The sequence below is a fragment of the Echiichthys vipera genome (assembly GCF_963691815.1).
Source record: "Echiichthys vipera genome assembly, chromosome: 14".
NCBI lineage: Eukaryota > Metazoa > Chordata > Actinopteri > Perciformes > Trachinidae > Echiichthys > Echiichthys vipera.
Genome location: NC_139839.1, coordinates 18,754,882 through 18,782,734, shown reverse-complemented (window position 1 = coordinate 18,782,734; position 27,853 = coordinate 18,754,882). Strand labels below are relative to the sequence as shown.

At 39.6% G+C, this 27,853-nt stretch overlaps 1 protein-coding gene across 3 annotated transcripts; it reads right to left on the bottom strand.

Moving 5' to 3' along the window:
- Window positions 1–24: 24 nt before the first annotated feature.
- Window positions 25–27,853, bottom strand: LOC310956573 (progesterone receptor-like; the record flags this gene model as incomplete). Of its 3 annotated transcripts, none has more annotated exons than XM_083926845.1 (8): window positions 25–4,496; window positions 5,392–5,543; window positions 5,632–5,762; window positions 11,589–11,733; window positions 12,606–12,884; window positions 18,421–18,537; window positions 18,696–18,847; window positions 26,697–27,853. In XM_083926845.1, 8 exons carry the CDS (start codon window positions 27,851–27,853, stop codon window positions 4,338–4,340), a joined length of 2,292 nt encoding a protein of 763 aa, XP_083782971.1. In that variant the 3' UTR covers window positions 25–4,337. The 3 variants fall into 3 exon arrangements, with proteins under 3 accessions (XP_083782971.1, XP_083782972.1, XP_083782973.1); XM_083926846.1 differs by having other exon boundaries at window positions 18,421–18,540; window positions 26,697–27,663; XM_083926847.1 differs by having other exon boundaries at window positions 25–4,451; window positions 18,421–18,540; window positions 26,697–27,663.

Sequence of the window (27,853 nt, the reverse complement as noted above, 5' to 3'; positions counted from 1 at the left end):
GTATGTACAATTACTTCAAACAAAGAGTCAGAATTACTTTAATTGACTTTGAAAGATGATGCAGCTTAACACCTTTGAAAAACACATACATCAAGTCACAAAAGGTATAAATCACACAAAATATGACCTAAAAAGTCAAAACAGACATTAAACCAATCAATATATGCAGTTACTGTAGCATGTACAAAGAACTAGGTTAATATGTAGTACATTGGGCACATACCAGCTATTATCCACTGACATAATACAAACACTGTAGCCTACTGTGATTAAATCATATTCATTTTAAAAATGTACAGGGCAATTAGGTGTCTCATTGAGGTGTGCGAACCACTGGCACTGGCAGTGCCTTCAAATTGCCCACATGTAATGCATTATAAAGCTAAATCGGCATTTAAAAAATGGCAACATTATTTAAAACAGTCTTACAATATAGTGCAATAAGGAAATGTAAGATGGCTTGGTCAATATCTATTTCTGATTTTCTAAATGTGTTATGTGCTTACTTAAAACAGTGATATGCCAAATCCTTGTACTTTTTCTTCTTACAAATAGACTTCTGTGTAATTTCCACCTTACACAGAACAGCTGCTCTCTCAAATGACAGCAGGCACATTTCTTTGAGTTTCAGGGCTATAATTACCTGTTGCGAGGGGGGTAAAGTCTCATGCATCACCTGAACTTTGTTTAGCCACTGAATTCCACCTTCCCCCAGCCCAACCCCCCTATTCATGTTCACAGAGCAAATATTTTATAAAAAGACAAGACGAAGACATGAAGACATTCATTTTTGCAGATGTACATCTGAGTGTTCAAAACTCTCAGCTGAAGTTTAGACCCACTGTGCAGTGACGTACTTTCTATGTCATTTTTGGAAGTTTAATTTCGGTCCACTGAAGGGTTGTTGTAAGGGCTATTTATAGTCCAAATTTGGTCTTTTCAACGTCAACTTTAGACTAATTTTAGACTACTTCTATAATAATAATAACATGGCACTTTTCTAGGGTCACAGACCTTATGGCTTCCACTTTGCGCCTCAAACTTACAGCATTCAGACAAGGCAAGCCGGGTGAAGTGTCTTGCCCAAGGACCACTGACCCTCCGAACATCGGCCAACCTGCTCCACAACCTGAGCCACAGCTCAGCAACAGCAAATATAGCTATAAATAACAGCTGCTGGCAGAGGTACTAACATTAGCTTGTTGCTCCTGACATGCATGTTTTTTCTGGCTCTGTAGTATTTGACGGAGAGTTCTGTCATAATAAGGTGGATAGGCTACCATGAAATTATTTTCCACAAAATTTCCAGATTAAAAAACAAATGAATGCAAAAATACATATATGCATAAATACATAACTTGATTATTCAAAATAAACCAGGTAAAAAAAAACAGTCAAATGTAAAATAACAAAAAAAAACACATCATGTACATCATGTTTCCTGCGCCTGTCATAGACGTCCAAATGACGTCCAAAAAATGTGCCCAGTTCAAAGGTCAAATGACATCCAAGTTGGGTCATGGTTGGACGTCCAAATCTAGTTTGGACGTTGAATAGATGTCCAGAATTGGTCATGGAGCGACGGACCCAATACAGACATGATCTGCATGTCTATCTGACATCCAATGTTTAGTGGGTTAAATCAGTCATTTTCAAAACACTGTGAAATTGACTGATATCGTCAACTTATCACTGTACACTGTACAACAAAATGGCGTCATGCCTTCTGACATTTATCGCATGCATTAACAATGATGACACTACCAGTCAGTAGACGATAAGGATGTCCATGCATTGCTTTGTGTAAAGCTAAAAATGATGCATTAAGTTATACAAACGCACGATGCATGCAACTACAAGCTTGTGAAAGAAATGTGGAATTTTGAAGTGAGCTATAAAACATTGCAGCAGTATGTGCATTTGAAGTGTTGTTTTTGTTGGATTGTGATAAACACTATCTTCTACACTTCTACTTAATTTACTGAAATATTCTATTTTAGTGTAACTTACGCTCTGCAACAAGTAGACAAAGCTACTTGGCCAAAGTGCCTTATGTTTTACCATCTTCAGTGGTGTTATTTAAATAAATTTAAAAAAGCGTACTGTATTCGTCACCATGAATAAATACTTTTCAACGGTTTTACTCAAGTCTCTTTGATCAAGTTGTCTTCAAGGCATTCCACATATTGATGGTTTTACTCTCTGAAGTTTGGCAGGGCCAGTCAAGGACTTTCACATTCTACATCTAAAAGCCCTTCCAGTTAAAAAAAAAATAGCTTTAAGGTGTTATTTGTTGTCCTGTTGGATCATTACTGCCCTAATCTAAGATCGCTGGCACTTTGAATCAAGTTCTCTTTCAGTTGCCTGTATTTGGTGCCCAGCTCTCTTCCTTTTTTCCCTACGAGCCTCAAGTCTCTCTGTCCCTGCTGTTACAACCCACCACTTGCACACAGCATGGCGCTTTCAACAGCATGTTGCCTATCAGAGATGGTGTGCTCCACTATAATGCACAGTGCTAAGTGCAGCCAAATTAGTTTTGGTTTTATCAATGAATCTTTTGCTTAAGCTTGTAATTTATCACATACCTTTGCTTTGCCTTTGTATGCTTTATAGTAAATGCAAAAATAGTCTGAAGGGTAGTTTGATACTTTCTAATGGCTAACTCTGTCAACTTCTCCAAAGTCGCATTATGAATATGAAGTTATCAATAGTTTTGTAGCTGTGCAGTGGAGAAATAAAGACTTTTATCCAATTTCACTGATGCCAAGTACCTGCTTTAACAAGTTTACCCCTACATATTTATGAGTTAATGCTTGAAAATTAGTAACATCAAGAAAACAGCTCATCACATTTGCTGCCAATGTGATGAGTAGGGCAGCCCCCTCTTTAGGCAACTAATCAGTCGTTTTGGTCTTAGTCAACTCAAATGTCTTTAGTCTCCTCGTCATTTTCTATGCTTTTCGCTGATTACTTATTTCCAAGAAAGTTTTGAAGTTTTACAAGTCCCTTAAATCAACTAAGCGATTATTTAAAAAAAAAAAAAAAAATTTCATTTTGTTAATCGAGGACAGCCCTATTGATGAGAAAACTTTTTTTGTACAAACCAACAATAAGCATGCAGTGTGTTCTAGAGATGTCAGTGTTGAGAGCAATGTACGGTTAAAAGTTTAACATGTTTTCTTTCATGACCTTAGAAATAATGTTACACCGCGCTGTATTTTATACAAATTGTACTAGTGATCATATATGACCTTTGATTTCAGAAGTACATTAGAGCAAATAGTGGTGAATCAGGTGAAATATTCATTATGCTTAAACTATACAATGCAGTGTTTTGGTTGTGTGGCGGCTGCCAGACACAACAGCTGTCCTTCGATCTGACATGAAGATCTTTCAGTGAATACTGGATGAATACACAGTGTTGCATATATATTCTTTTAATGTCAAATAAAACCAAACGTACTACTGCCGCCTTCGATAGCTGTCTGCAACTGAGAGGCACTTGAGCCCAGGTGGTTGTAACAACAACATTAATCATTACATATTTCCATGTGAGTGATTAGTACTCTAGTCCACTTGTGAGTTCAGACTTTATCACTTTACCTGCTATTGTACCATATCTATTGTACCATGATTGTCTCAGCAATGGATTTTGTCCCATTTGTGAGAAAGTTTAACTTTAAAAAAGAAAAGAAAAAACTAAACAAAACTACATTTCTGATTTTAAGGCACTTAAAACCTTAAGTCCTCACAAGTTGCATTTAACACTTCTGATTTCACAAGCAGGAACTTAGCAGGTGCAACTGAAGGCAGCACTTAGAAAAACAGATTTTGTTAAGTTGATGGGAAACAAGTATGTGTTTACTTCTGTAATACGATTCTCATCTGCTCTTTGGGCCGTCTCTCTCTCTCTCTCTCTCTCTTTCTTTTTTTGTTTTGTATTTATAAACACCTTGTCGAGTTTATGTATAATGAAGGTCACATGCAAAACTTGTAAAAGTGTTTTAAATCCTGCTGCTTTCAGGATGCTGTAATGATGACCTAAACAGACTTACTGCATATGTAAAGTGGCATCTCCGCTGCAGCTCAAAACACAAACTCTCCACTCAGAAATAGCAGAGCTGTCAACAAGTGATGCCTTGCAGCGCTTCAGATAAAAGCTTTAACAGTTCTGAACAAATCATCTCAATTATGGCTAAAAGGAAGAAAAAAAACAAAATAATGATAACAGGACAGGGCTAAGAGCTATTAGACTGGAGATGTAGGGAAATAGTACCTTTGTTTGAGTTTATGGAGGCAGCAAAGATAAGTCCGTTTTTGATCAATAAGAAGTCCTTCTACTTGTGAAACAAGATTGGTTTAGCCAAACCTGCCAGGATCTTTGGTACGTGTACTGAGATTATTTCTCCAATCATCTCTGGAAAGCTGACCTTCGTGGGGAGCGATTGAGCCTGGACAAAAAGATCAAATGTAAACTGATGAAGCTTCTTTACCATCTGAAACAGAAGAAACACAAATAAATGACATAGTTTGAATAAAATTAACTACAGAATATATGGTACACTCAATATATAAAAGGTGAGGAGAGCTCTGAATCATAGTAAACTCATCCATTAGGCTCTAGATTTTAAGGTCTCTGCTTGTAAAAACTTAAATGCTTTTTTTTCTGTCAACTGTTATAAAAACACAGCATTCCCTGGGAATTAATTGCATGCAACGACAAGAAATGTTTTAAGCAAATGAGTAGAATTACTCTTGCAGGCGTTGCACTCAAATGTTATCACTCCATTGAATAGGCGTTATCAGTGGATAATCAGCCTCTTAGCCTGCCGTTATCATCTATTCACATGGTAAAGGTCGCAGTTTGCTTGGTCAGAAACCCTTCATGCTTCAGGAGTCCTGTTCTCAATTCCAACAACGATAACGTCACTTGGTTAGGTTTAGACAGCTTAACTAAAGATTGTGGATTGGGTTAAAATATAAACGTTTGTGACATTAGTTAAGAATGTTATGTAAGAAAGTTAACTTAGGTAGGCTACCTTATATTTAAAAAAGTCATCACTGACTTTTGGTTTGACACGTGACAGGAACACCGGTCTGTCAGGTGAAAATCCTGTGTTTGTGTAACCTACAACCACCCCAGCCTGGCTCCTTATGGGAGTTTTGGTATTTTAATACTCCCTACTGTTGACACTCTTCATATAACATCATCTCACAATGCTGTGGATAAGAGCGGCACAAGTAGGTGATCCCTCTTAGCAACAGAATAGATGATAACAGCCTACAGAGCCAACTAGGAGATAGATACGTCCGTACCGCCTCACATCAATCGTAGTGATTAACAAGTGATAATGCCTGTAGCAGCAGTTATCTGAAAGAGGTGTATCTCACCATCTGGAGAGAGTCCAGGAGTTGGGTGAGCTGGTAGAACCTCTGAGGACAATTGGTCGCCATTCGATAGCTGATGAGGCGATCGAGTTCGTTGATGTAGGTGAGACGCAATTCATCAAAGCACTCCTGACTCTTCAGACCCTCGACTGGAACTGGTGAAAACAGGAAAACAGCTTTGACAACATGCCCGACGGTTGTCACACTCCTGCGTGATAAAGTAAAGTACAGGACGGCACTTACTAATGCTGAAGAGGAGCAAGGCCTTCATGCAGAGGAACTCTTCCTGACTGAGCTGCAGCAGCAGGAACTCCTGTGAAAGATGTCTCATCCGTATGCAGTGCTCATACATGGTGGAAATGTGCATCCGATGTCTGCAGATGTAAAGAAGATAGGATGGGAAATGTGGATAATGGAAATGTTCCAGTCACGAAGAAGAAAAGGACAAATTACTTTTCACCTTGGACATTTAGTCTGTGCTGAATAACTGTCAAAGAGGAAAGAATGTCAGAGGTTATATCAGTTGCTATTAGGGGTTGAATGGTGACAGTGAATTGTCTTTAGAATAACTCAGATATCTGCTGTATAATCTTTGGCATTTGGAGCAAGTTAACTCTGTTACACTCAAATCTTATCCTAGACTCTATGACTGCTCAAAAAAAATAAGCCAACAGTTAATCATTACAGTATAAAAACACGTCAGTTAAACTTCAGGGATACCAACCTGTCCGTTTAGGAAGCACAAGTGATTGTGAATCAATTTTACCTGCCTTGGTTCAAATGAAAGTGACAATGGAGAGGCAAAGCAAGACAACACCCAAAAAGGGTCATAGTTTTGTGTTCTGCTAGTGTCCTTGTCACTACTTACAGCATGAGGCGGCACCTGCAGCCCAGTGAGGCTGCACAGGTAGTCCAGCTCCTCCTCAGGATGGCATATCCATACCTATGGTCGCAAGAAGGTTTTCTGTGTCTCCCAGCACAGTCTCAAGAGGATAGAGAAGATACAAGGAGAGCTGGACAGGGCTGTAGAAAGACATCAAACCACTGCCAGAGCCCTACTAAATGACTTCCAGCAATCTACTGGTGTGCATGTTTAGTTTAATCCAATCTTGCCTTCAACTAAATACATCAAAAACAGTCTGCATGTTCTCCTCAAAAAAGCAATGCTGCACTCCTGACCCAGATATAATGCCATCTGGAGAAAAATGACATGTTGTGTCTTAGTTTAAGTACCTTGGCCTTAATCGACTTTCAACTGCCCTTTACAGTAAGTGTCATCTTAAAAAAATTAGTCACTGGGTTATGTTCAACTTATCGCAAAGTTAGTTATGCATGATGTGATAATGTCACATTTCACATACTGTTTGACCAGTTTTGCACAAGCCAATAAAACAACACTAAAACAACTTGAAACGTTATATAGACAAACCCTCAAAGTCCTAGACCGGAAATCAAACGTCTACCGCCGTTGTCTTATTTGAAAAAGTATACATTTCTGAGTTGGGACAACCTAATAAAATATGTCAATATCACTCAGAGGTCAGATACAAGCTGGACAACCAGAGGCTCGTCCAGTAGAGACTGTGTTGTACCGTTTAGAAAAAGTGCCTTTAGCCACTCAGCATCCTCAGTTACAGCATCACAGGAATGTAGTTCAGTACCAGGTGTCATCAGAAACATTAGTTATTACCATTCCTTTTTTAGGACAGCTGAAAATGTGGCTCATTAATAAACAGTTCATTAGGAGTGCAAATGCTTCCCCTGCTGACTTCTTGGTTACTGTCGTGTCCTGCCTGCTTGTCTCTTATGTGCTCATGTTCTGTCTTGTGCTGTGTTAGTGTCTAAATCAGTATGTTGGTGCTCCATGTTTGTGCTTTATGCTGCTGTATATGTGCTTTTATGTAGGTGTGTGTGTCTGAGCCTGTTTTAATCTACTGCATAAGGGTGTCATCTCCACAGCGTATATTGTCTTGTGTATGCTGGGTGTTATCGTCTGTTTATTTTATTATCTATTTGCCTTTGTATGGCAGTTTGTTCTTACTACCGTATGTTGTTTTTTAAAATATTTGCTTATACATGCATTTTTTCCTGTAATTTTAGGTTGCCTTTTGAATATCTGGCCGGAGACTACAGATGTAAACTAGCCTCTTTGGCTAAATCTGGCTCACTTACAGCTTGGCTGTTGATTAGTGTGTAATGTCCCTGAAATAAACCAATGAATAAATAAATAAATGACAGGCGTGAAAGAGTCTGGAGACACCGCGGTGAACCTTATGCCGCCTGTAACATCACCCGGTGGGGTGCATCAGTGATGGTCTGGGGAGGCTTATCATTGGAAGATCGCACAGACTTCCATGTCAAAGCCAACAGTACCCTAACTGCTGTTAGGTACGGGGATGAAATCCTTAAAGGGACTTTCAGACATTACGCTGGTGCAGTGGTCCCTTGGTTCCTCCGGGTGCAGGACGATGCCCGGTCTCATGTGGCCAAAGTGTGTAGGTAGTTTCTAGATGACGAAGACATCGATACCATTGACGGGCGCTCTTGTTCCCCTGACCTACATTAAGCACCTATGGGGTGTTATGTATCGTTGCATCTGACGCTGCCAAGTACCACCACAGATTGTCCAGGAAATCACTGATGCTCTAATCCAGGTCGGGGAGGAGACCCTTCAGGACACCAGCCGTTGCCTCAACAGGATCATGCCCAGACGTAGTCGGGAGTGCATGCAGGCATGAAGGCCATACACACTATTGAGTTGGATTATGAGTTGCTTTGATAAAATGAATGCAAGTTGTGATGAATCCAGCCCTCAGTAGGTTGATGATTTTGGTTTCCATTAACTGTTGTTACATAATTTTGTTCTCAACAAATTATACAATGTACATCATTAAAGATTTTCAACTTGAATTATTTGTTCATAAAGATCTGATGTGTGATTCAAGTGTTCCCTTCATTTTTTTGAGCAGTGGTATTTAGCATTAACGTTCAGTTAAATACTTTTGTCATTTGAACTGTAATATCATATGAGGTGATTGGATATGTCATGTCCATTACGCCTGAACAATCTTCAGTTATTTCAACAAGCATGAGAGACTAAGAGTGGGAGAACAGGCATCGTGCTCAAAGTTTCCTATCTCTATTCAGCCTGATGAAACCATTCTGACTTTATTATGAATGAGGAAAGAGACATTTTGTAACATTATGCTCTGAAGATCCAAATGAAATAGTGCGAAAGTTCTCTGTCTGCGTTTTTGCATAAATGTATAACATACACTGACAAGTATATAATCCACTTGTTGCAAAGTTTATACGAGCAAACTTTGGAGGGATTGTGACGGAGATGGTTTGTAGTTATGGGGCGATGTTGCTGAACTGACATCCACCTCCAAACACTCATCAGCCTCGGCAGATAGCTGAACTTTCCGAAATTTCGTTAAGTCAAAGTAGAGACACTGGTGATTTTTAACGTCTCATACTACAGAACATAAACGTAATCACCAGTAAAACCAAGAAACAGCTGACATCTGAAACAACTGTATGCAAAATGTAATTTTAGTTTAATGATTAGTTTTTGATTGGGAAATATAATATTAATTGATTTTCTTGCTGAGAGTTAGATGAGAAGATGGCCACCACCCTCACGTCTTTCTGTCATGTCTGTCTGTGGTAAATGCTTAACTTAGGTTAGCTTGGTCAGAAATTGACAAAATCTGCCAACTAGCTCCTCTAAAGCGTGCTAATAATAACCTAACATAACACATGTTATATCTTATATAATCTGTACAAAACATACTATATCTGGGCCCCAAGCAGTGTTGTTTCCAGTCTTTATGCTAAGCTAAGCGATGTCAATCCTCCCATCTAGCCCTTGGCACGAAAACAAAGCACACTGTATATCTCAGTTATACAACGGCTAAAAATGTATGTAGGACAACCTGCTTCTGGATACAAACCTACCCAACCATCATAGCTTCTAGAATGAAGTGTTAAGGTAAAGTATCATAGAAGAAATATTTTATTTCACATATTAAAAAAAACCCAAAAACAATTAAAGTAAGCCAGAGACCTGTATTCACAATCTTCCAATTACCTTAATTCAGTCTCCAATTACAATGTGCCGGGGGTTTTACCCCTTTTAGAGGACAGAATTGCCTCGGCAGGAGAGGGTAAGTAGCAAATTTAAAAGATGACAAGGAGCCCTTCAGTCCATTAACATTTTATGCTCAAATTTCTTTCAAATAGCTGAAATTATCCCTGTTTTTGACTTATATGGCGTCTACCAGTCCTAATTCAGTCATCAAAAATGGAACCACTGATCCAACACACCTTGGACAGCTGAAGAAATTGTCTTCTATCTCAAAATCTAACTTTTTCGACTTCAGTTTCAAATATGTAGACTTAAACTGTAGCAAAGTTATGAAAAATGTGTGGGGTAAAATCACTGCATTTTCCTTTAATCATAACTTGAAACATTCGACATGAATCTGTTTGGGATTCGCTGATGTTTTCAGCCTGCTCGACACCCAGTGCTTGCACAAAGGCATTTCCTGACAGCTTTAAAAGGAAAAACACCTGCTGTGACCAAACTGAATTAGGTTTGGCCAGAAGTGTGAACCAGGAAAAGTTTAAGTTCAAGGCAGTTTTCTTCTCTATGTCAGTTGGTGTATACTTTTAGATTTACATAATAATCAACATAATCTGTTCAGATACTCATGTTTGTGATACTCAGCTGTGTGATCAGTGATTTGAATTATGGCTTTTTTTTCAATGAACATGCACTTTTTATACTTTAAAGAGGCAGTGCCATTTTAGGTATTAGCAAAACAACAGTTATTGTTGTTGTATGTTTTAATGAAACTGAAACTAAAATGAAGAAACATCCAAATCATTCCTTGAAGTTCCGTTTACTTATCATCATTAGAGATATTATTCAGCCTGTGAAAGGTCGGGTTGGGGGACTACAGATGTTTTAAAGAAAGCCATTTACAAACTGGTGGTAGTTAGGAACTGCCACTGGCTAAATTAAACATATGTTTATCATATAATTAAATGTAAATACCCTAATGTACTTTTTCTATGTTTTACATTTTGTAATCCACTTATGAATAGTTCCATCGGTAAGCCTGTGAATGTTCTCACCTGACCAGGACCAGCTCCAGTCTGGTCAGATGCGTACATGAACTGATGAAGCCTCTTGGATGAGAGGTGAAACGTCTTCCTAGACAAATAACCAAGTCCAGTTGCTTTTGACTGAAATGTCTTTGGGGAGTTCCATCGGTGTGAGATACGACAAACGATTCAAGCCTTGAGTTAATATTTCCAGACACTTGGCTACATGGATCATTTGGAAAATGGATAACTGCTTTTTAAAAAAGCTTTATTTATTCAGTGCAGACCTGCCTCACACTCACTCACACAGTTACACAATCATAACTGGGAGCTGCCCATTATGACCACTGCTGTTGTCAGTCACCGAGTAGCTTCAAATGAGCAGTTTGGGTTTTGTTGCTCATTAACGTCCCTCCCTCCTTTATCCTACCTGTTCAAGATTGAACCAGCTACCCTCCAGTTACTCTAAACTTTTAGTATATTAAATAAATCATTAATATATAATTTTCTGCCCAACCAATTCTACAGAGATACTACAACATATTGTTACTGGAGTTTGCAAAAAAAATTGAGTGAAGCAAGTGACAGATGGCATATGGTCTAGGTTTACATTTCCATACACTGCAAATCTACAGCAGTAAACATTTAATGGAACTAAATAAGAACATTAACACTCCTCACTCAGACAGAGCTCACCACTGTTGTCTGTCATGAATCATATTCAGAACTGAATCAGCGCCAGGGTCGTGAGAGTTTCAATGCTGGAAACTAATGTTCCTCACTTCCATCTCACTGTAACAAAAGAACACCTAAGGAGTAAATTGGATGGACGCGGACCTAAAATTGCTGCAACCATTTCTTCTACTCATTCATAGAAATGTCTTTGTTTGTGCATGAGCAGGAAAGCAAATGTGAGAGAGAGAAGGAGTTTAAAACGGAGAGAAACTGATGTCTGTATTATGTTCGACAGCGCCAGCTTACTCACTGGGGCTGCTCTCTCTTGAGGAGCAAAGCATGTTGGTCACCCCCTGATGAAATCATTTTAGAGAACAAAATTGAATTTAAGAAGAATTCAGAGCTGTACATACTCGTTGAACACAAGATCTGGGGCGAAGTAAAGCATCCTGCTGTTGACGTTCTTATAGGACCTCCATCCGAGGGCAAACACCATCACCCCCATCCATGATTGTTGAATGACGGTCATTTGGTCGTCCACGTGGAGATTTCTAAAACCTAAGGACAAAGATTTGGCATCAAATAAATACAACACAACCCAACAACCCATTTGAAAAACACAGAGGGAACGTCCATCCACCTGTGGGGCTCCACGAGTTGCACCCACCATAAATGCAAGCCGTCTCCTCTTGTCTGAAGCTGGATCTAACAACTAGGGCTATGGCTGATTATTTCTGGTGTGTTTAGTCATCTTGATGCTCCATATGAACCTCGGGCCTGCTCGTTAACCTCCGGTAGAAGCTAAAAAGTAGTGACTGAAGAGTCTCAAGCTACCCCAAGCAGCAGGGGGGCGAGCGGAGGTCAGATGCAACATTTCTCAATGAGGCACACATAACATTTTTTTTTTTTTTTTAATCTTTGGGGAATAATCAGGCTATACTGTTGAAGTCTCACTCGTTTTTCCAGGTTTATCAGCAAAATCCCATTTATTTTCTCATTTTAGATTTATTCTATCTGACAAAAGAGACGAAAGACTTAGATTAAAGAGCAGCAGCCCAAAAATGAAACAAGAGAGCTGGTTCACTGCATAGTGTCATAGGTTTGATAGCTAAAATGGGGTGGAAGCGTATTCATTATTTGTTATCATACAAACAGCATCTTTAAGTCCCATGTATTATTATTATTATTACTAATATTATTATTATTATAGACATACAGTATGTCCTGACTCCAAACAGTATTTAAAGGAGATATAATGAGTATTTTTAATTAACAATTGAAAGAGGGTCACTCTGCAGTTGCCCTCACTCTCATTGCTTTAATCATAATAATCAGCATAACCCCACTGTGCACCAAATCACAGACAGGCACAGATAGCAGCTAGCTAGTGAGCTAGTACCCTGCTTCAAAAACCTCAGCTAGTGTCCTACCTGGCAGTCCTTTTGCCCATTTGACCACCTTGACCAGCTGTCTCTCTCCCAGCTCGTTGAGGCTGGTGAGCAGAGTGGCAGCTGAGTCTGGTTGGCCGTAGTCATGTCCTGCATTCACCACCTCGGGTTCAATGGACTCCAGTATGTTGAGGAAGACCAGCTGGGAGTTGAAGTTCAGGCCTGATTTAAGAGAGATATTCTGGATGACCTCTGAAGGATCCTGAAGAGGATGGTCCTCTTCAGGGTTTTTCTGTTGTCCAATCTTCTTCAGCTTACGTGCTACAGACAAAAGCAAATATTACTTTCATGCTATTTTTCCACACAACCAGTGAACTAAATGACATATCTGATACATTTCCAATCCAGCTTAACTACATTACATTATAGGTAAATGTTGCTATATACAATGATGACACGAGGCTCTAGTGATGAAACCAGAGTGTTTCTCTTTCAAAAAATGATATATAGATGCTAGTATAAATGGAATATGTATCAACACTGGATTTCAATAAAAATCAATACATCCCATCTTCTCCACTCATTATTGCTACATAACAATATGCACATAAACAACAAACAAAACATACAGTATACATGCTATGGTAGCTCCTCTGTCTATTGAGTGTGCTGAGATGTAATGTAAATATCAATTTTACCCAACAATACTCACATTGGTCTACTTATAGCATCAAATTTATTGAATGGCATTCCATTTTTGAAAGAAAACTCTGTCAACAGATGAGCCTCATCTGGTGGAAAGCCCTGTGGTCATTATGTATAAAAGCTTGCTGGTGATGTTTTCCCCCTTGTAATCATTTTTTTTTCTCCCAAGAAGGTTTTGCAGTGTTGAAAATATAACCTTGAATTATACCATTCACTAAATCCAGCATATCTGCATTACATTTGTGTTTCCTTACATATTGCAAAGCAAGGATTAAGAGACAACCTCCCGTCTCGCAGGGGTTAAAGCTGAAGTAACTTTTATAAAAATAAGATTTTGACATATATTTTCTGAAACTGTCACTATGTCCTGACAGCACTACATGAGACGGATAATCTGTGAAAAAAAACCCATGTTCCTCTGCCTTCACTTAGTGCTGCTGATGGCATCTGCAAGATTCCACCGAGCCCAAACGAAAAGAACCAATCAGAGCTGAGGAGTCTCTGATGTCAGTTTATGAGCAGTCATTTACACTAGGTCAAACATTGAAACTAGGCAGTGCTGCTAAAATACGAACGAAGATTTTGTTACTGTAATGCCTACGAATTTTAGTTTACTGTTTACGTGTAAAATGAGAAAGTTTGCGACCAAGTCAAGCTAAGACCAAGCCCCGTCCACCAACCAATCGCTCAGACAGACATTCTCATTTTACAGCTAAAAACACACTCATTCACTTGGCTGATTGGCAAGGCAGCCACGAACAGCAAGTAGTGATACAACCACATTTTGCATTTTTTTTTCTGGTCTCTGTTTTGCAAGTAAACGGTTACTACGGCGAAACAAACAAAAAAGAGAAATGACTACAGGTGCAAATCCAAAAACAATTGCCAACTGACTGATGTCAAACTGTGTGCGTCTCTGAAAAGTGAGATTCTAAAACATACCTGCAGGTACCACCTATCGCCATATGTGCCACCGAAGAGAAAAAATGGAGACCTTCGAGACTGTAACTTTAAGGGGACATATTATTTCTTTAATCAATTATATCAACTGACCGTAAAAGTAACGGTTAATTGTAATGCAATTGCCTCTTGCGGTTTCTGTGTAGAGAACGTCTCATTAAAAAAGGCAGCATAGCTTTCTAGTTCAGTTGGATAAATATTGAACTTCCAGTTATAGACACGACTTAAGTCTCTCTCAAAAGCACCAGGGTTGAATTGATTATATAACAAGGATAAATGGCAAGTCTCACATTTCTACGTCTGATCCAATAACAAACATTTCACATAAAAAGGGTTAATTAAAAATGTCTCCCTGGGGATTCTCAGTTGTGACACAGGAAGCCATCTAATCTTTGCAGAGTGCAGTGTAAATATGTTGGGTTGAGCTAACCTTAAGTTCCCCACGCATGAGTTGAAGCTAAGACAAACAGGAGGTTGCCATCGAAATGACGGATTCAAGCACAACCACAGACTCCATTCAATAAGGAACAGCTCTCTGCATGAAGTGTATATATTATATATGTTGGCTACACACTGAGCTGTGGCGTCAGTGTCAGAGATTGTTTCCGGTTAAAACTGACCTCCAGTGAATAGGCTGCAGACTTCTCCATTACAAGTCCATTTTCACTCAAATAAAAATGGCACCTGTAAAATTTATTGGACACCTCAATATACTTACATTTTGGGTCCCCTTCCCTCTCTGTCATTACCCGTCTCATCACCATTATAATCACCACCTTCATCCTAACTACCTTTTTAGGTTGCCAGGTGTGAAATGATTTCACAAAAAATACGGAGGTCAATTTAGCACTTTTTCCTCCTCTTGAAATGTCTTTTGTAATGTGTAATGTGTGCCTTTGCAGATTCCACTTTATTCTCACTTTTGGTGTCCAGGTTGTAGATGTCATTACATCATTAACTCGCCAATGTAAGTTGTTTTTCTGGAAAGGTAGGAGGGAGCAGTGTGTGCAGAGAAAAGAGAGAGGTCTGATAAAACCTTTACAAAAGGTCTGCTGCTTTCTTCTTCTTCTTCAACCTACTCTTCTTAATTGTATCCTTGTAGCAATGACTTGGAATGATCGTTTCAATGAAATAAGCAGGAGAATTATATCTGTACTTTGTATAGCTTAACCATTAAAGCGGAACATGGAAACTACTATTCTGTACTGTATGTGATTTTACATGAGAAACGATAGTAGTTAGCAGAATTTTGATAATACTCTCAATGTTTCCGTACTATCTCCATTATGACTCCATAATATATATGAGGAGCTCTTTTCCAAAACGCTGTAAATCCATTTTAATAGTTTTCAGGAAAATTACATTTTTTACCCAGACCCACACATTTGGATAATATTCAATGTATCTTGTCAAAATGGTTTATTGGCTCAGTCTGAACATGTTGACCGGACGGACGAAACATAAAACTCTCCCGCTTCAGAGCGCCGCCATGTTGGATCGCATAGAACCCTCACTGAATTCTGATTGGTCGAGAGGACGTATCGCATTTAGGCTAAAAATAGGTTTGGCGCTGGTCTTGTGGACCATTTTAAACAAGGAAATATAGTGATTTGGCAGAAACATTGATGAAGCAGTGAAAAGGTCCTGTATACAGCAAAGTGGCATGACAAACTCATTTTTTAAAAATTTGGCTTTTATCTCGTTTTGGAAAAGAGCTCTTCATATCTAGACTTTAACATTTTACACTAACATCACACTGATAGATCATTAATAGCCTGCTATTACATCTAGCTGAAAGGATTATTCTATTAATCAATTTCATTGATTGACAGAAAATGAATTGGCAACTATTTTGATGATCTATGATTTATTTCAGTAATTTCTTTAGAACAAATACCAAAGCTCATCTGGTTCCAGCTTCTCTAATGTGTCAGTGTAAACTCTTTGAGTTCTGATTGATTTCAATTAAGAAAATTATCATTTATTGAACAATGCACCCTGCCCTATATTACACCATTGTTACCTTGCTATTACTGACATGCCCCTAAACCTTATATATATAGGGTATAAATATCTAGACCTTATATATAAGGTCTGTTCTGTTCTGACAAAGCCTGCTTATTACAAAAGAGTTTAAAACCAGTACCACAAAACTATCAACTGGACCATGGCTTGAAGAGCTGTTGTATGGTGTTAGAAATGTGAAGAAAAAAAAATTTCAATAAGTAATATATTTAAGCTAACAATGAAATGATGGCGGGACAGTCCTTCATCACTGTACTGCTGTTTTCCCCCTGAAGCCATCGTAGCAGAATGGCAGCTTGTGTAAATCATTAACTAACTCTCACTCGCTGGTGGTGAAACAGAAGCTGAAGTGACTTTGGACACATCTGGGATATATTTATATTGCAGTGAGCTTCCTTTAAACTTGTACTTCACAAGAATTGAGATATGTTGTTTTCTAGCAGCCTCTTTAGAGGTAAGATGTAACCTGTTCTGTCAGAGCCTCCATCCTGTCACGTTCATGGTCATTATGCTAGTTAGCCGGGGGTTTTTTTGCTCTTTTGTAAACGTTATTGACACACATTCACCTTCCAGTCCGTCCCCTATATGTTACTCCCTTAAATCCATACACACACACACATGTTCCTATTATACTTCTGCCCTTACTACAAGCCTGACTCAGAAGTTGGAAGAACTTGATTTCCAATTACAAGTGAACGCAGCATAACCGTGATGATCTGGGAAGACAGACCAACTGCTGTCCGCAGCATCACTAACGTGGGGGATAATTATTAAAAAGCCAAGTAGAAGTGCTTTCATTAGTGGGCCGTTTGATTAATTGCCATTGTTTTAACTCACTCTTGATATATAGTAACTTAACAGACAATTAAATAGATGAAAATCTTACGGAGTACAAATTTAAGTTGCTGAAAATGAGAAAGCTATCAAGGATTGCTAACAGACGCCTCCCTGCCCAACCTTTCTTTTGGGATATAATTACATTCCAGGAAAAATACGGAATTTATTTTATTTATTTTTTTCATTGAACCCTTCAAGCAATTTATAATAACTATGCTTTTCAATCTGGAACAGATGCGAAACTTTCATACAGTATTTCATTGCTTCTCATCAGGCCTTCAAACTAGGAGTGAAACAAACAGGTCTGAATGATTATGATGATAGTGTATAATCAAATTCGTATAACTGAAAATACATATGTACCTTTGTGATCACTCAATCAAAATCCAATTAGTCAAACTAGAAAGCTAAATTTCTAGTTTTTTATGACTCAGCTACTTATTTCAAGGAAAAAAATGTCTTTGTATTTTGAGTGAAATCCCTCCTGGATAATAAGACCAAATGTATAATTCTTCTGCCTCCACTTCTACAAATGATCATCATAAATTTCCCAGTGAAATACGGCGAGTGAATTACATGTCCAGGATGAGAACATAAGTGAAAGGAGGCTCTTTTTAGCCACATCTAGAAAGGGTGTCCCTTTTTACTTACAATCGCAGCATTAGAACACATTTTCTCTCCATGGGTTTGTCAGTGACTGGTGGCAAAATTACCAGCATGTCTGCTGCTTTAATTCACATGTCTCATGTCAGCTTTGTACTTCCAGTACAATTTTCACCGTTAACAGAATGAGAAAATGGAAGAGAGTGAAAATTGAACACAGGACTAAAATTAGTCCACGACATGTCAATCTTTACAGCCTAATATGACGAACAGGTCTGGGTGACAGTAAGGAGAAGTGAATGGAGTAGGTCTAAATTGCATGGCAGCTCAGTCAGGGGCTTGATTATCAGTAACATCCCCTATTGTGATGATGCAGCAATTGAAGCAAGCCAGCTAGGATGTGTAGTGCAGAGAGAAAGTAAAGTAAAGTACTTGGTCTTGGGAAACCATTCATAGTTTCACTTTTAGGACTTCACTTTCTCTGTAGCATGCTTTGTTCATTTAGTATGCATGTATCCAGTGTTTATTATAGTCCATACTGCACAGATGTATATATTTCAAATGTACATTCCTACTGCAGGCATCCTTTGTCTGAAGCAAAATGCAACTGATGAGGTAATACTAATAAAACAGTCAGTGGTAGTAACTCTCAATAAATCGCAGCCAAACAAAAACAGATGATAATTGCACCAATTAAAAGCAGATTTAGTGTGTTAATCCATCCTACCTCCCAGAGTCATTCCAGCTTCAAAACATTTCCTCAGCCGACAAGACGGACAGTTCTTTCTTCTCAGCTTATCAATAGTGCAGTCGTTTTTGCTTGCACACAGGTATTTTTGTTTGCCTACTTGAACGGAGAAATCAAGGGTTACTTATAGATGAACTGCGGAATGATTGGAAATATAAAACACTGGATGTACAGAATCTGTAAACACAATGACAACTGAAATAAAACGAAACAGGATACTGGCATCAAAGTGGAAAATCCCCTTGAAGTTGTACCTTCTGCAGCTCTTTTGAAGAAAACCTTGCAGCTGCCACAGGTGAGTGCACCGTAATGGCAGCCAGATGCCTCGTCCGAACAGATCAGACACGTCCTCTGCGGTGGGAAGAAGAACTCCATGGGAAACATGTGCTCTCTGTCAGCCTCAAACCTGCAGTCAAACATATGAAACAGCATTTCTATAAACCATGAACAGCTACAGGACACTGAGAAAAATAAGTTGCCAATACCACTTTGGTATTATGTCGTCATAATATCATTTATTTTTATTCGATGTCATTGTTAATCCCCATCTTGGATGTATCAAACGGGTCACTGCACAATTGTATTACCCTTACCAAGCCAAGGTGGGTTACGGGAAACCTCTGGCCGGAGTTTCATGGAACATCGTGGAAGGGTGTAGCATGGGCCAGGGAAGAACACGTTTCATTTTTGAGCGGACACAAATTATTTTTCACTTTCATTAACTCTTCAAGATAGAGCAAAGCCTTGACAGAGGTCTGAGCTCTCTGGGGCTAGTCATTTGTTTGTATTCCATCTTAATCATCTTGTAAAACTAATAGCTCATGTTGGGAAAATAAATAAAACACACACGTCCGATCATTTACCACAGCATGTCCACACGGTTAATGTTTTTCCCCTGTTTAATACTGTTCAAACTGTGCCGGGCAGTTACTCCTCACTTCTCTGAACCGTGCTGCGGCATTTCAGTGTGTGATTTAAGGAGGATAGAGCGTGGTGTCTGAGGATGGTGTGGAAAAGATTTCAGCGCCAACATTGCAGGCCAAGGGGGAGTGGAGTGTGTGAGGCGGGGGCACGTTGGGCGCCCAGCTTCAGCCTTGAACACGGAGAGATTGGAAAAGGTTCAGACACAACTTTGCCTCAGTGACCTACAACTTAGATATAAAAGTTTGCTGTAAAAGAGACATGGATGAAGCTCAGCTGTGTCCTGATTGATTTAAGGTGACAATAATTCAGACTTAGTACAGTACCTGTCTATACAATAACACCACCGAGGGGGACACCACATAAATAAGGAATTCTAATATGGTATCACCATGACCTCGGAGAGTTTAATCAATATTTGTGAACAGAAGCGGCTCTCTCTTAAAGACAGAAACCAGATAGGTAAGTCCCAAACTTGTAACGTCATCATGCAGAAAATCTAGAGCTGCTCCACAGACAATGGGAGACCCAGATGGGGACCCAGACTTTTTATACCCAGACGAGCTTCATCCTATTCTTGCAGTGTTGTCAGTTGTGAAAGAGTAAATGTCCCCATACGCTCAGAACATTCCCCTGGCTGCTCTCAGTGTCATTCATCACATCTTTCACAATTCATCGTCTGTGGAGCAGCCCCACACTTTATACATCATGGTATCATAAATTTGAACACTGGTTGTTTATGTTTATATACGTTTTTGTACTGTCTTAGACCACTGGAATATCATGTATGAATTTTAAAAAATGGGTGCAGTGTCCTCTTAAAGCCTTTCACAAGGCTGCTGAGACCAACTGTTACTAAGGGGTGGGGAGAGCTCTAAAGCTAGGAGAAAGGGCAGGAGATGACCCTGCCGTTATGGGTGATGTCATGTCTAATGAATGAAACTCTGATTGGGTCTTGGGTTGTCTCGGGTCTCTGTCAGTGAATTTTTGATAGAAATACTTTCAGAGGTGTGTTACCACATCCAAATAAAGATTCTAAAATCAACCGTAGGCTAAATGTCACTGGTTTAACAATCAAAGCGTAATATCGGCTACTGACTAGTCATTTATATGTGCAAATCGCAGGTTTCCAATGTAGAAGCCTCGTGATTATCAGACTTTAACTTCCATAGCTGATAGCGAGAGGTACAAACAACAGCTTTTACTTTTTGCCCAACGTGCGCGTGAAAGACAGCGGTAACTGGAACAGACAAAAAAAAAGGGTGGGAAAATATGTGCCTGGAAATAAACGTGACTTTCCCCCAATCATTAAATGTTTCCAAAATGATTTCTAAAATGAGGTTGATTGGCGGCAGCAGCCATTTTATGATCGTTTGTGATTTGCTCTTTGGGACTTCGGCGCTCTTTTGTCTAACTTTTTACAGATTTAGGAGACGCTTTTAGCGATAAAATGTTTTGTGAAATACTCTTGTTCCTAAGATTTTATCACAGTTGTATTTAATTAGGACTGACATGCCCATTTTTTTTTAAAGAGTTAGTCCTAAATCAGCAAGTCGGGCGCTACTTTAAGACTTAAGATGTTTTGTGCATACGGCCCCAGGGCCTCTAATAAATAACGACACAGAGAATTCTTATGTCTGGGCTCCATCAACAATAAATGTTAAAAATATGCGTGTCAGGATCTGTATGGCACCGCTCTAAGGGCACAGACCAACAAGGGCAACTGCTCATCACCAGTGCAACAGATAGAGAATAGACTTTGGACTGGTTATATTTGAATGTGTTAAGAGGCAGGTTCTTTTGTATATACAACTTTGTGTATAAGTAAGTGTTTCCAACACACATAAATGTATAAAAATGCATAATCCTGCTGTAATTAAAGCTTTAGATAAGCCAGGGTAATGTCCATTGTTAGTTAAAGTAAGTTATTTCGAGAACATAATGATCTGAAATGTCCTGGTTTCAAGAGTAGAGCTTAACAGACAAACAATTTTCTATTGGGCTTAGGGAAGATTTAACACTCACTTTACTTTATCACAGCTTTTTATAACATTTTTGCTCTAAGTTATGACCACATAGTGTATTATTTAGTGTATTACATAAAAATAAATAAATAAGATGCACAAGACGAAATTATTTTTTAACACACAACCCTCAAGCCTATAAATGCTGTCAGTTTTATTGTACCAGTACTGAACCACTTTGTGTGAAACATCCCCACAATTTCTACAAAAAATGGTCTTCAGTGTTATATTCTTTTCTAGCTATACAGGTCAGTAAAACCTAAATTATCCATGCACAACACTGTTGTTAATGATTAATGCTGCAGGGAAGTATGATTATTCCCACGGTCAATGCAACAGCAAAATTTGTCTATAATGAACATCGTAATGATAAACTGTATTCATGCAGCACTTTCCAGAACAGTTACAATGTTTATTATGAGGTAGGCAGCATTAAACACAATCATACCAATAATAATAGATAGAACAACAGTAACATACAGACACATAAAATACAAAACACTCAAAATCTCCTCTGAGTTAGTTCTCACTTCAGCAGGTGTCTCCAGGACCACATTTTTGCTATGATCACACACACACACACACACACACACACACACACACACACACACACACACACACACACACACACACACACACACACACACACACACACACACACACACACACACTCACACACACACACACACACACACACGCGCGCGCACACACACAGAGCTTTTCGGGTTGCAGGTTTTGCCTCATTTCACTCTGTATTATTTGCTGAACTAATATGCACCCATGAGAAGCCCGGTCCTTCCTTGGATAGAGGGAAAGCGTGGTCAATCATACACTGCAAGTGCACCAATATTATCACTGACTAGCTTTCTTTACTGAATGCCTCTGCTGCTTTTCTCTCGCTCAAATTTACGCACACTGTGTGTAAGTGCTCTGTTCCCACTCCAGTCTGGATATACGTCACTTCACTCCACACACAGACGAGGCAAAACAGGAGGCACGCAGAGTCCACTTCTCACTCTGCTCTTTCAAGCCCCTTTAAAGTGTTATTACGGTGCAAAATCATTCAATATTATAGTAAAACAGCAGAATGAGAACTTTTACCTTTTGATGTAATAAATGCTGATAATATTTACATACTTTTACTTAAATAAGGTTTCAAATGCAGGACTTGTATTTACTTGCAGAGTCTGCATACTTCTTCCACCAATGCCTTCCGGCCCGTCATGGCAGTAAACAAGCACAGCTGGCCGAGGCTTCATGACATGGCAGTTACGTGTGTTTGCAGCTTTGGTTGAATTCTGAGGGACCAGCTTCCTGACCAGCTTGATTGCATGTGCTTTACCTAAACGTTTCATTCTGTCACATAAAGCAACTTACGTACATCAAATAAGCCATCGAGTCAGTTTTGTTTTTTGCGTAACAACTATTAACAGAGATATCTGGGAGAGTCGCTAACAGCCGGACGTGGCTAACACTGATTAGCTTGGGGCATTATGGTGAAGGCATTTAAATGTCTTTTTTAACCACTAATACTGCTCAAAATAACACCAAACCTCTGCAGTTGCATGCCAGAAGGCATTGGTGGAATAACTATGCAGACACTGTGAGTAAATACTCCACCAGAAGTCCTGCATTCAAAACCTTATTTAAGTAAAAGTTTGTAAATATTATCAGCATTTATTACATCAAATATGATGAATGATTAGGATTTGATATAATGTCTGCGGATTAAAATGACTGTCTGTATATACATTAGATGTTTAAGGTTATGCTCATTTTAACTCCTTTATATACTGTTGGGTAGCTTAATCTACAAGGCTACATCCTATTCTATCATAATATGTTTGCAGCGTTGCTGAGAACCACGTATCTCTTAAAAGTTTGGAAAACAGCTTGTTTTATTAGCTTTGTGATGACGCATTATCAGGCTAGTCTTTAAATGGATTTATTTATTGGGAAGTTGGGGGATTTCCCAATAAAGAGACATTGGATCATTTAGTTTAGCAGAGGAATTTGCATTCAAATTCCGTTTGGAGGTACAAGGTTTTCACTGGACAGGGAAGGGGATGAAAAGCTCTAACCCTAAAAAGTAACTAAAGCTGTCAGACATAATACTGACAATACTGTACGAGTACCTGAAATTTGTACTTGAGCAAATGTAACCTTTACTGATATCACACGTGTTTAGACTGTGAAACAGCAACATATTCATCTACAGCGCTGAGTTTTTCTGCAAACAACATTGGGGCAAAAAAAAATTTCAGCAGCACTGTCACGTTGGCTTCGTCAGTTCAGTTTTTTTCAGTCCGTCTGCCCCTTTGTCCCTGTCTCTAGCAATGTGTCACTTCACCCCAGGACAGGCATTACCTAGGAACTCTGACTCTGTCACCTGACTCATTGCCCAGTCCCCCCCTGAACATATTAATGCCAGTCTATTGGGTCCTTTTCCTTGCTGCCTTGTACTGCAACAGGTGCTCATTCTTGGCAGAAGAGGTATTTGAGCAATTTGGTAAGAGCAGCAGATGATCGCAGTGGTAGCTTATTGAAGGTTTTGGAGTAGGCTGTGTTGTTGACTGTCTATTTTTCTTTTCAAAAATCCTAAAAAGCAATAATGCAGCTACAATCATTAGATAAATATCACTCTTTTAAATCATCCTGCAAGGCTGGGCTACAATCAAAGGTATTTCAAAATATCTGATTAAAACAGCCTATATCCTAATTTACACTCTAAAGCATGTTCTCCTATAACATCAATCAGTTAAAACAAGGGTGCCCAATTCCGGCCCTGGAGGGCCACTGTCCTGCATGTTTTAGGTTTCTCCCTGCTCTAACACACCTGATTCTAACGATTTTCAAACCTGTGACGAGCTTCAGCTGCTTGATAACGAGCAGAGCATTAGATTCAGGTGAAATCAGAGAAACCTAAAACATGCAGGACAGTTGCCCTGCAGGACCGGGGTTGAGTTATAAGTTGAAAATGGGGAATAAACTCCAAACAGCTGTATGATACATACATCCACATTACACATGGGGCCCTCTCAGATCATGGAAATGAAAACCTGTAGAGGCCTCAGCCTGGGTAACTTTGCAGAGTAAAACTCCAGTCTGGAGCAGGGCCAGACCAAAGATCTGTTTTTTATACAGCAACATTGTCCAGATAATTGAGCCAACCTGCTTCTTGAAAGCTGCAGCACTTGAGATGATAAGCAAGTAGAAACCTGGATCCCTTGATCTTTCAATGTCTTTATGCCTGTGCATCCTGATAACCTAAAGTCTAAATTATAAACCATTTAAACCACATGAACCGGACAGAGGGCTGGCTCAAGCTCTCTGTCAATGATCAATCGTTTCTTTCTTTCCACGTTTTCCTATTGCTGCCAACAATCCAAATGTTCAATAATGGCCATCATAAAACCAGCATGTAACCTACCTTTTGCCTTTAGGCATCGCATGATTCAGACTCTATGTCTTCTTGATTCAAAGCAGATGAAGTTAGATAACATCTCGGCAGGTCGGGCTGACAATGCTGCTACACCTCCATGTTTTTCTCTACAGAGATGGGAGCAGCTCCATGTTTGGGATTTTTCAGCTGGTTTTGCTCTCCTCAAATTTACTCAAGAACACCCTCAATGATTAGGGATTCACACCATTACTGCTTCAGCTATACTCTATTCCTGACTGAAGAAAATCAAGAAATCAAGCATTTCAAAGAGGTAATTTCAACAATCATTCACCAGTCCAATTAGTAACATACACACGGGATCCTTCAGGACTTTCTTATTTTAACCCAAAGTACTATATTTTCCTAAATTTAACAAAGAAGAGAAGAAAAAAAGACTTCTGGCAGAAAGCAGCACAGTTGTACAGTTATACACTGAACTCCAATAGCTATTAACTGTTGTCAGTGTTCACATTCATTCACCAGACCAATGAAATCACTTGTTGACAGTCTGAGAAACGGCAGCTGCATGTCTCCTAAGTCTGGGGAACACGGGGTACCTTGTGGCTGTCAGTCAACATGTCCACTCTGTGTCCTCCTGGAGGCCACACACAGACTTGGCAGATGATACAAAATTAACTTTGTGTTAAAATGTCGAACACAAAACTAAAAATAGATTGATAAAGCTTTGGAACCAATCCTAAAATGATCAACAAGCGTGGCGCTGAGTAAATACACCCCTCCACAGAGTCAAACACTGTTTTCCCATTCTGTGTTGTCACATCTGACCTATTTTTGTCCAACAAATGTACTGATAATATTGTCTTAAAAGAAAACTAGATTCATGCTTGCAAACATTTATATCAGATGACATAGAACACATTTCAGTGGGACACATTTTTGTCACTAGGTGCATTCAGAAATAGTTGTATTAAAGAATAATCACACTTTTTCCATTCGTGTTCAAATGGATGTTATGAGCAGGCGCCTCAGACAAAACACTGAAAAATCTGAAAACAAATAAAACGATGAAGCAAAAATGGATTTGATGATAAATCTCAGATATTACTACTTTAACCGCAGCTACCGTGTTGACATTCGTAAAGCAGATCCTTTTAATGGCTTTATACTGTGAAATGAGTCAAATTAAAGGGACATGTGGAAAATGTTTTTTAACAAGGGCTTCTTCCACTCTGAAGGAACATCATTTTAAACCTTATAGTCAGTAATATTTAAAATGGTAAAAACTTGTAATCAGCTCTGACATTTTAGATGCATGTGCGCCCCACATGCATCTAAAATGTCAAGCTCTTTCAAAATGCAGCACAAGCTCAGTTTGCAGCGCAACATTCTTTTATTTTTTAAGTATAATGTCGTAAAATACCCTTTTGTCCATGCAGTAGAAATGTTGCTATTTTTCATCTGTTGAGTTTGACATTTGGATTTTTAACTGGGAAAAAAAACAAGTGTGGAATAAATGAAGGCGATTCGTTGCCATTTAAAAAAAGGCAAAACAAAAAAGCTTCAGGATCTCAAACAGCTGTATGGGATCCATTAAAGGTGACAAATGAAATACATTTCTGTGATGATGTTTGTGTTGCATTATGTGGCCATTACTGCCCAGCATACAATAGTCAGTCCTCACATGTCTGGGGTCAGATTAAGGTCAAACAGTGGTCAGTTGTAGCATTTAATTAGGTTCAGTGTGCATTTGGTTGCAAGGGTCAAAGGAAACTCAGCCTACTCTGCTCCCTAAACACTATTGTAGCTTATGTATCACATAATACATGCATGTTGTTGTTTTTATTATAATTATTATCATTATTATTATCATTATTATTATTATTATTGTTATTATAACAGCTGTTTACCTGCTGTCATTGTAGGCGACATCCAGCCATCCGCCGACTTCAGTCTTGATGTAGTTGGAGTTGGGATAAGACGGCCTCAGCGTCCCGGCTGGGTACCACTGCTCCGGACGCATGGCGCTCTTTTCATATGGATTACATATGAACGCGGTGTTGGTCCCTGTGCTGTGCGCATTCGCGTACTGACTTGAGCCCCAACACTGAGAAGTGTACTTCTCATTAAAAGTGTAATTGCTGCCCCACGTTGCCCCAGCAGATTCGCCGTCCTCACATTTCACTTTGACGCTGTATTGTTCTGGCTGATAAACGCCGAACTTGTTCTCCATGGCTTCCCCGAAGTCCCTCGCTTCATCTGGGGGCTTATAGACTCGGCACGGTTGTTCTGAAGCCGTCTGACCAAAGTGCGCCAAGTGGCCTGGCGCAGATTGGGCGTAAGGGCAATTGGCAGCAGCACGCGCTGTGTCCAGATGATCTATGTCTTCTGAAGTTATCCCATCAGCCTCGCACAGTGGGAAGTTTGGCTCATCCGCAGATGTTCGAGTGGAGGTGAGGTGTTGAAGTCGCGCGGCGCTCCCTGAACTTTTGAACACATCCACCAGTTGCTTTTGGTCGTGCAGGGGCCGGTCATCTCGCTCGTTGCACGTGTTGGAATCGGTGACAGCACCCTGAGCTCCGGGACAGGATCCAACTCCGAACAAAAACTCTCCATTTCGCGTTTGGACATTTGCGGCGCACGGAGGGAGAGCGGCGTCCATGTCGCTCGTGTCATTGGACTCGGTGGCCAGTCCCAGCGAAACGGACACGGCTTTGCACAGCTCCCTGGCCGTTTCTGAGATTGTGGCGCAGGCAGAAAAGGAGCGACTATCGCCCACTCGCCAGTCAGCGTTTAACAACTCCTCCTGAGGAGCCGCAGCTGTCTGACAGCAGTGTTTTTCCATGGCACAGGTCGGCGCGTTAATGCGTCCGGAGCAGTGGGTGTTTGCGTCTGCAGGTTCGTTCAGCCTAGCGACACTGTTTCCTGATGAGTTTTTGGTCAAATAGTTGAGACTTTCTCCAGTTTTGAACGCCATGTTGGGAGCGCACACGACGTCGCAAGTCTTTATTTTCTCCCCCCCTGGCCAAATCGTGTTCCGAGATAACTGTCGATTAGTTTGGCTCAT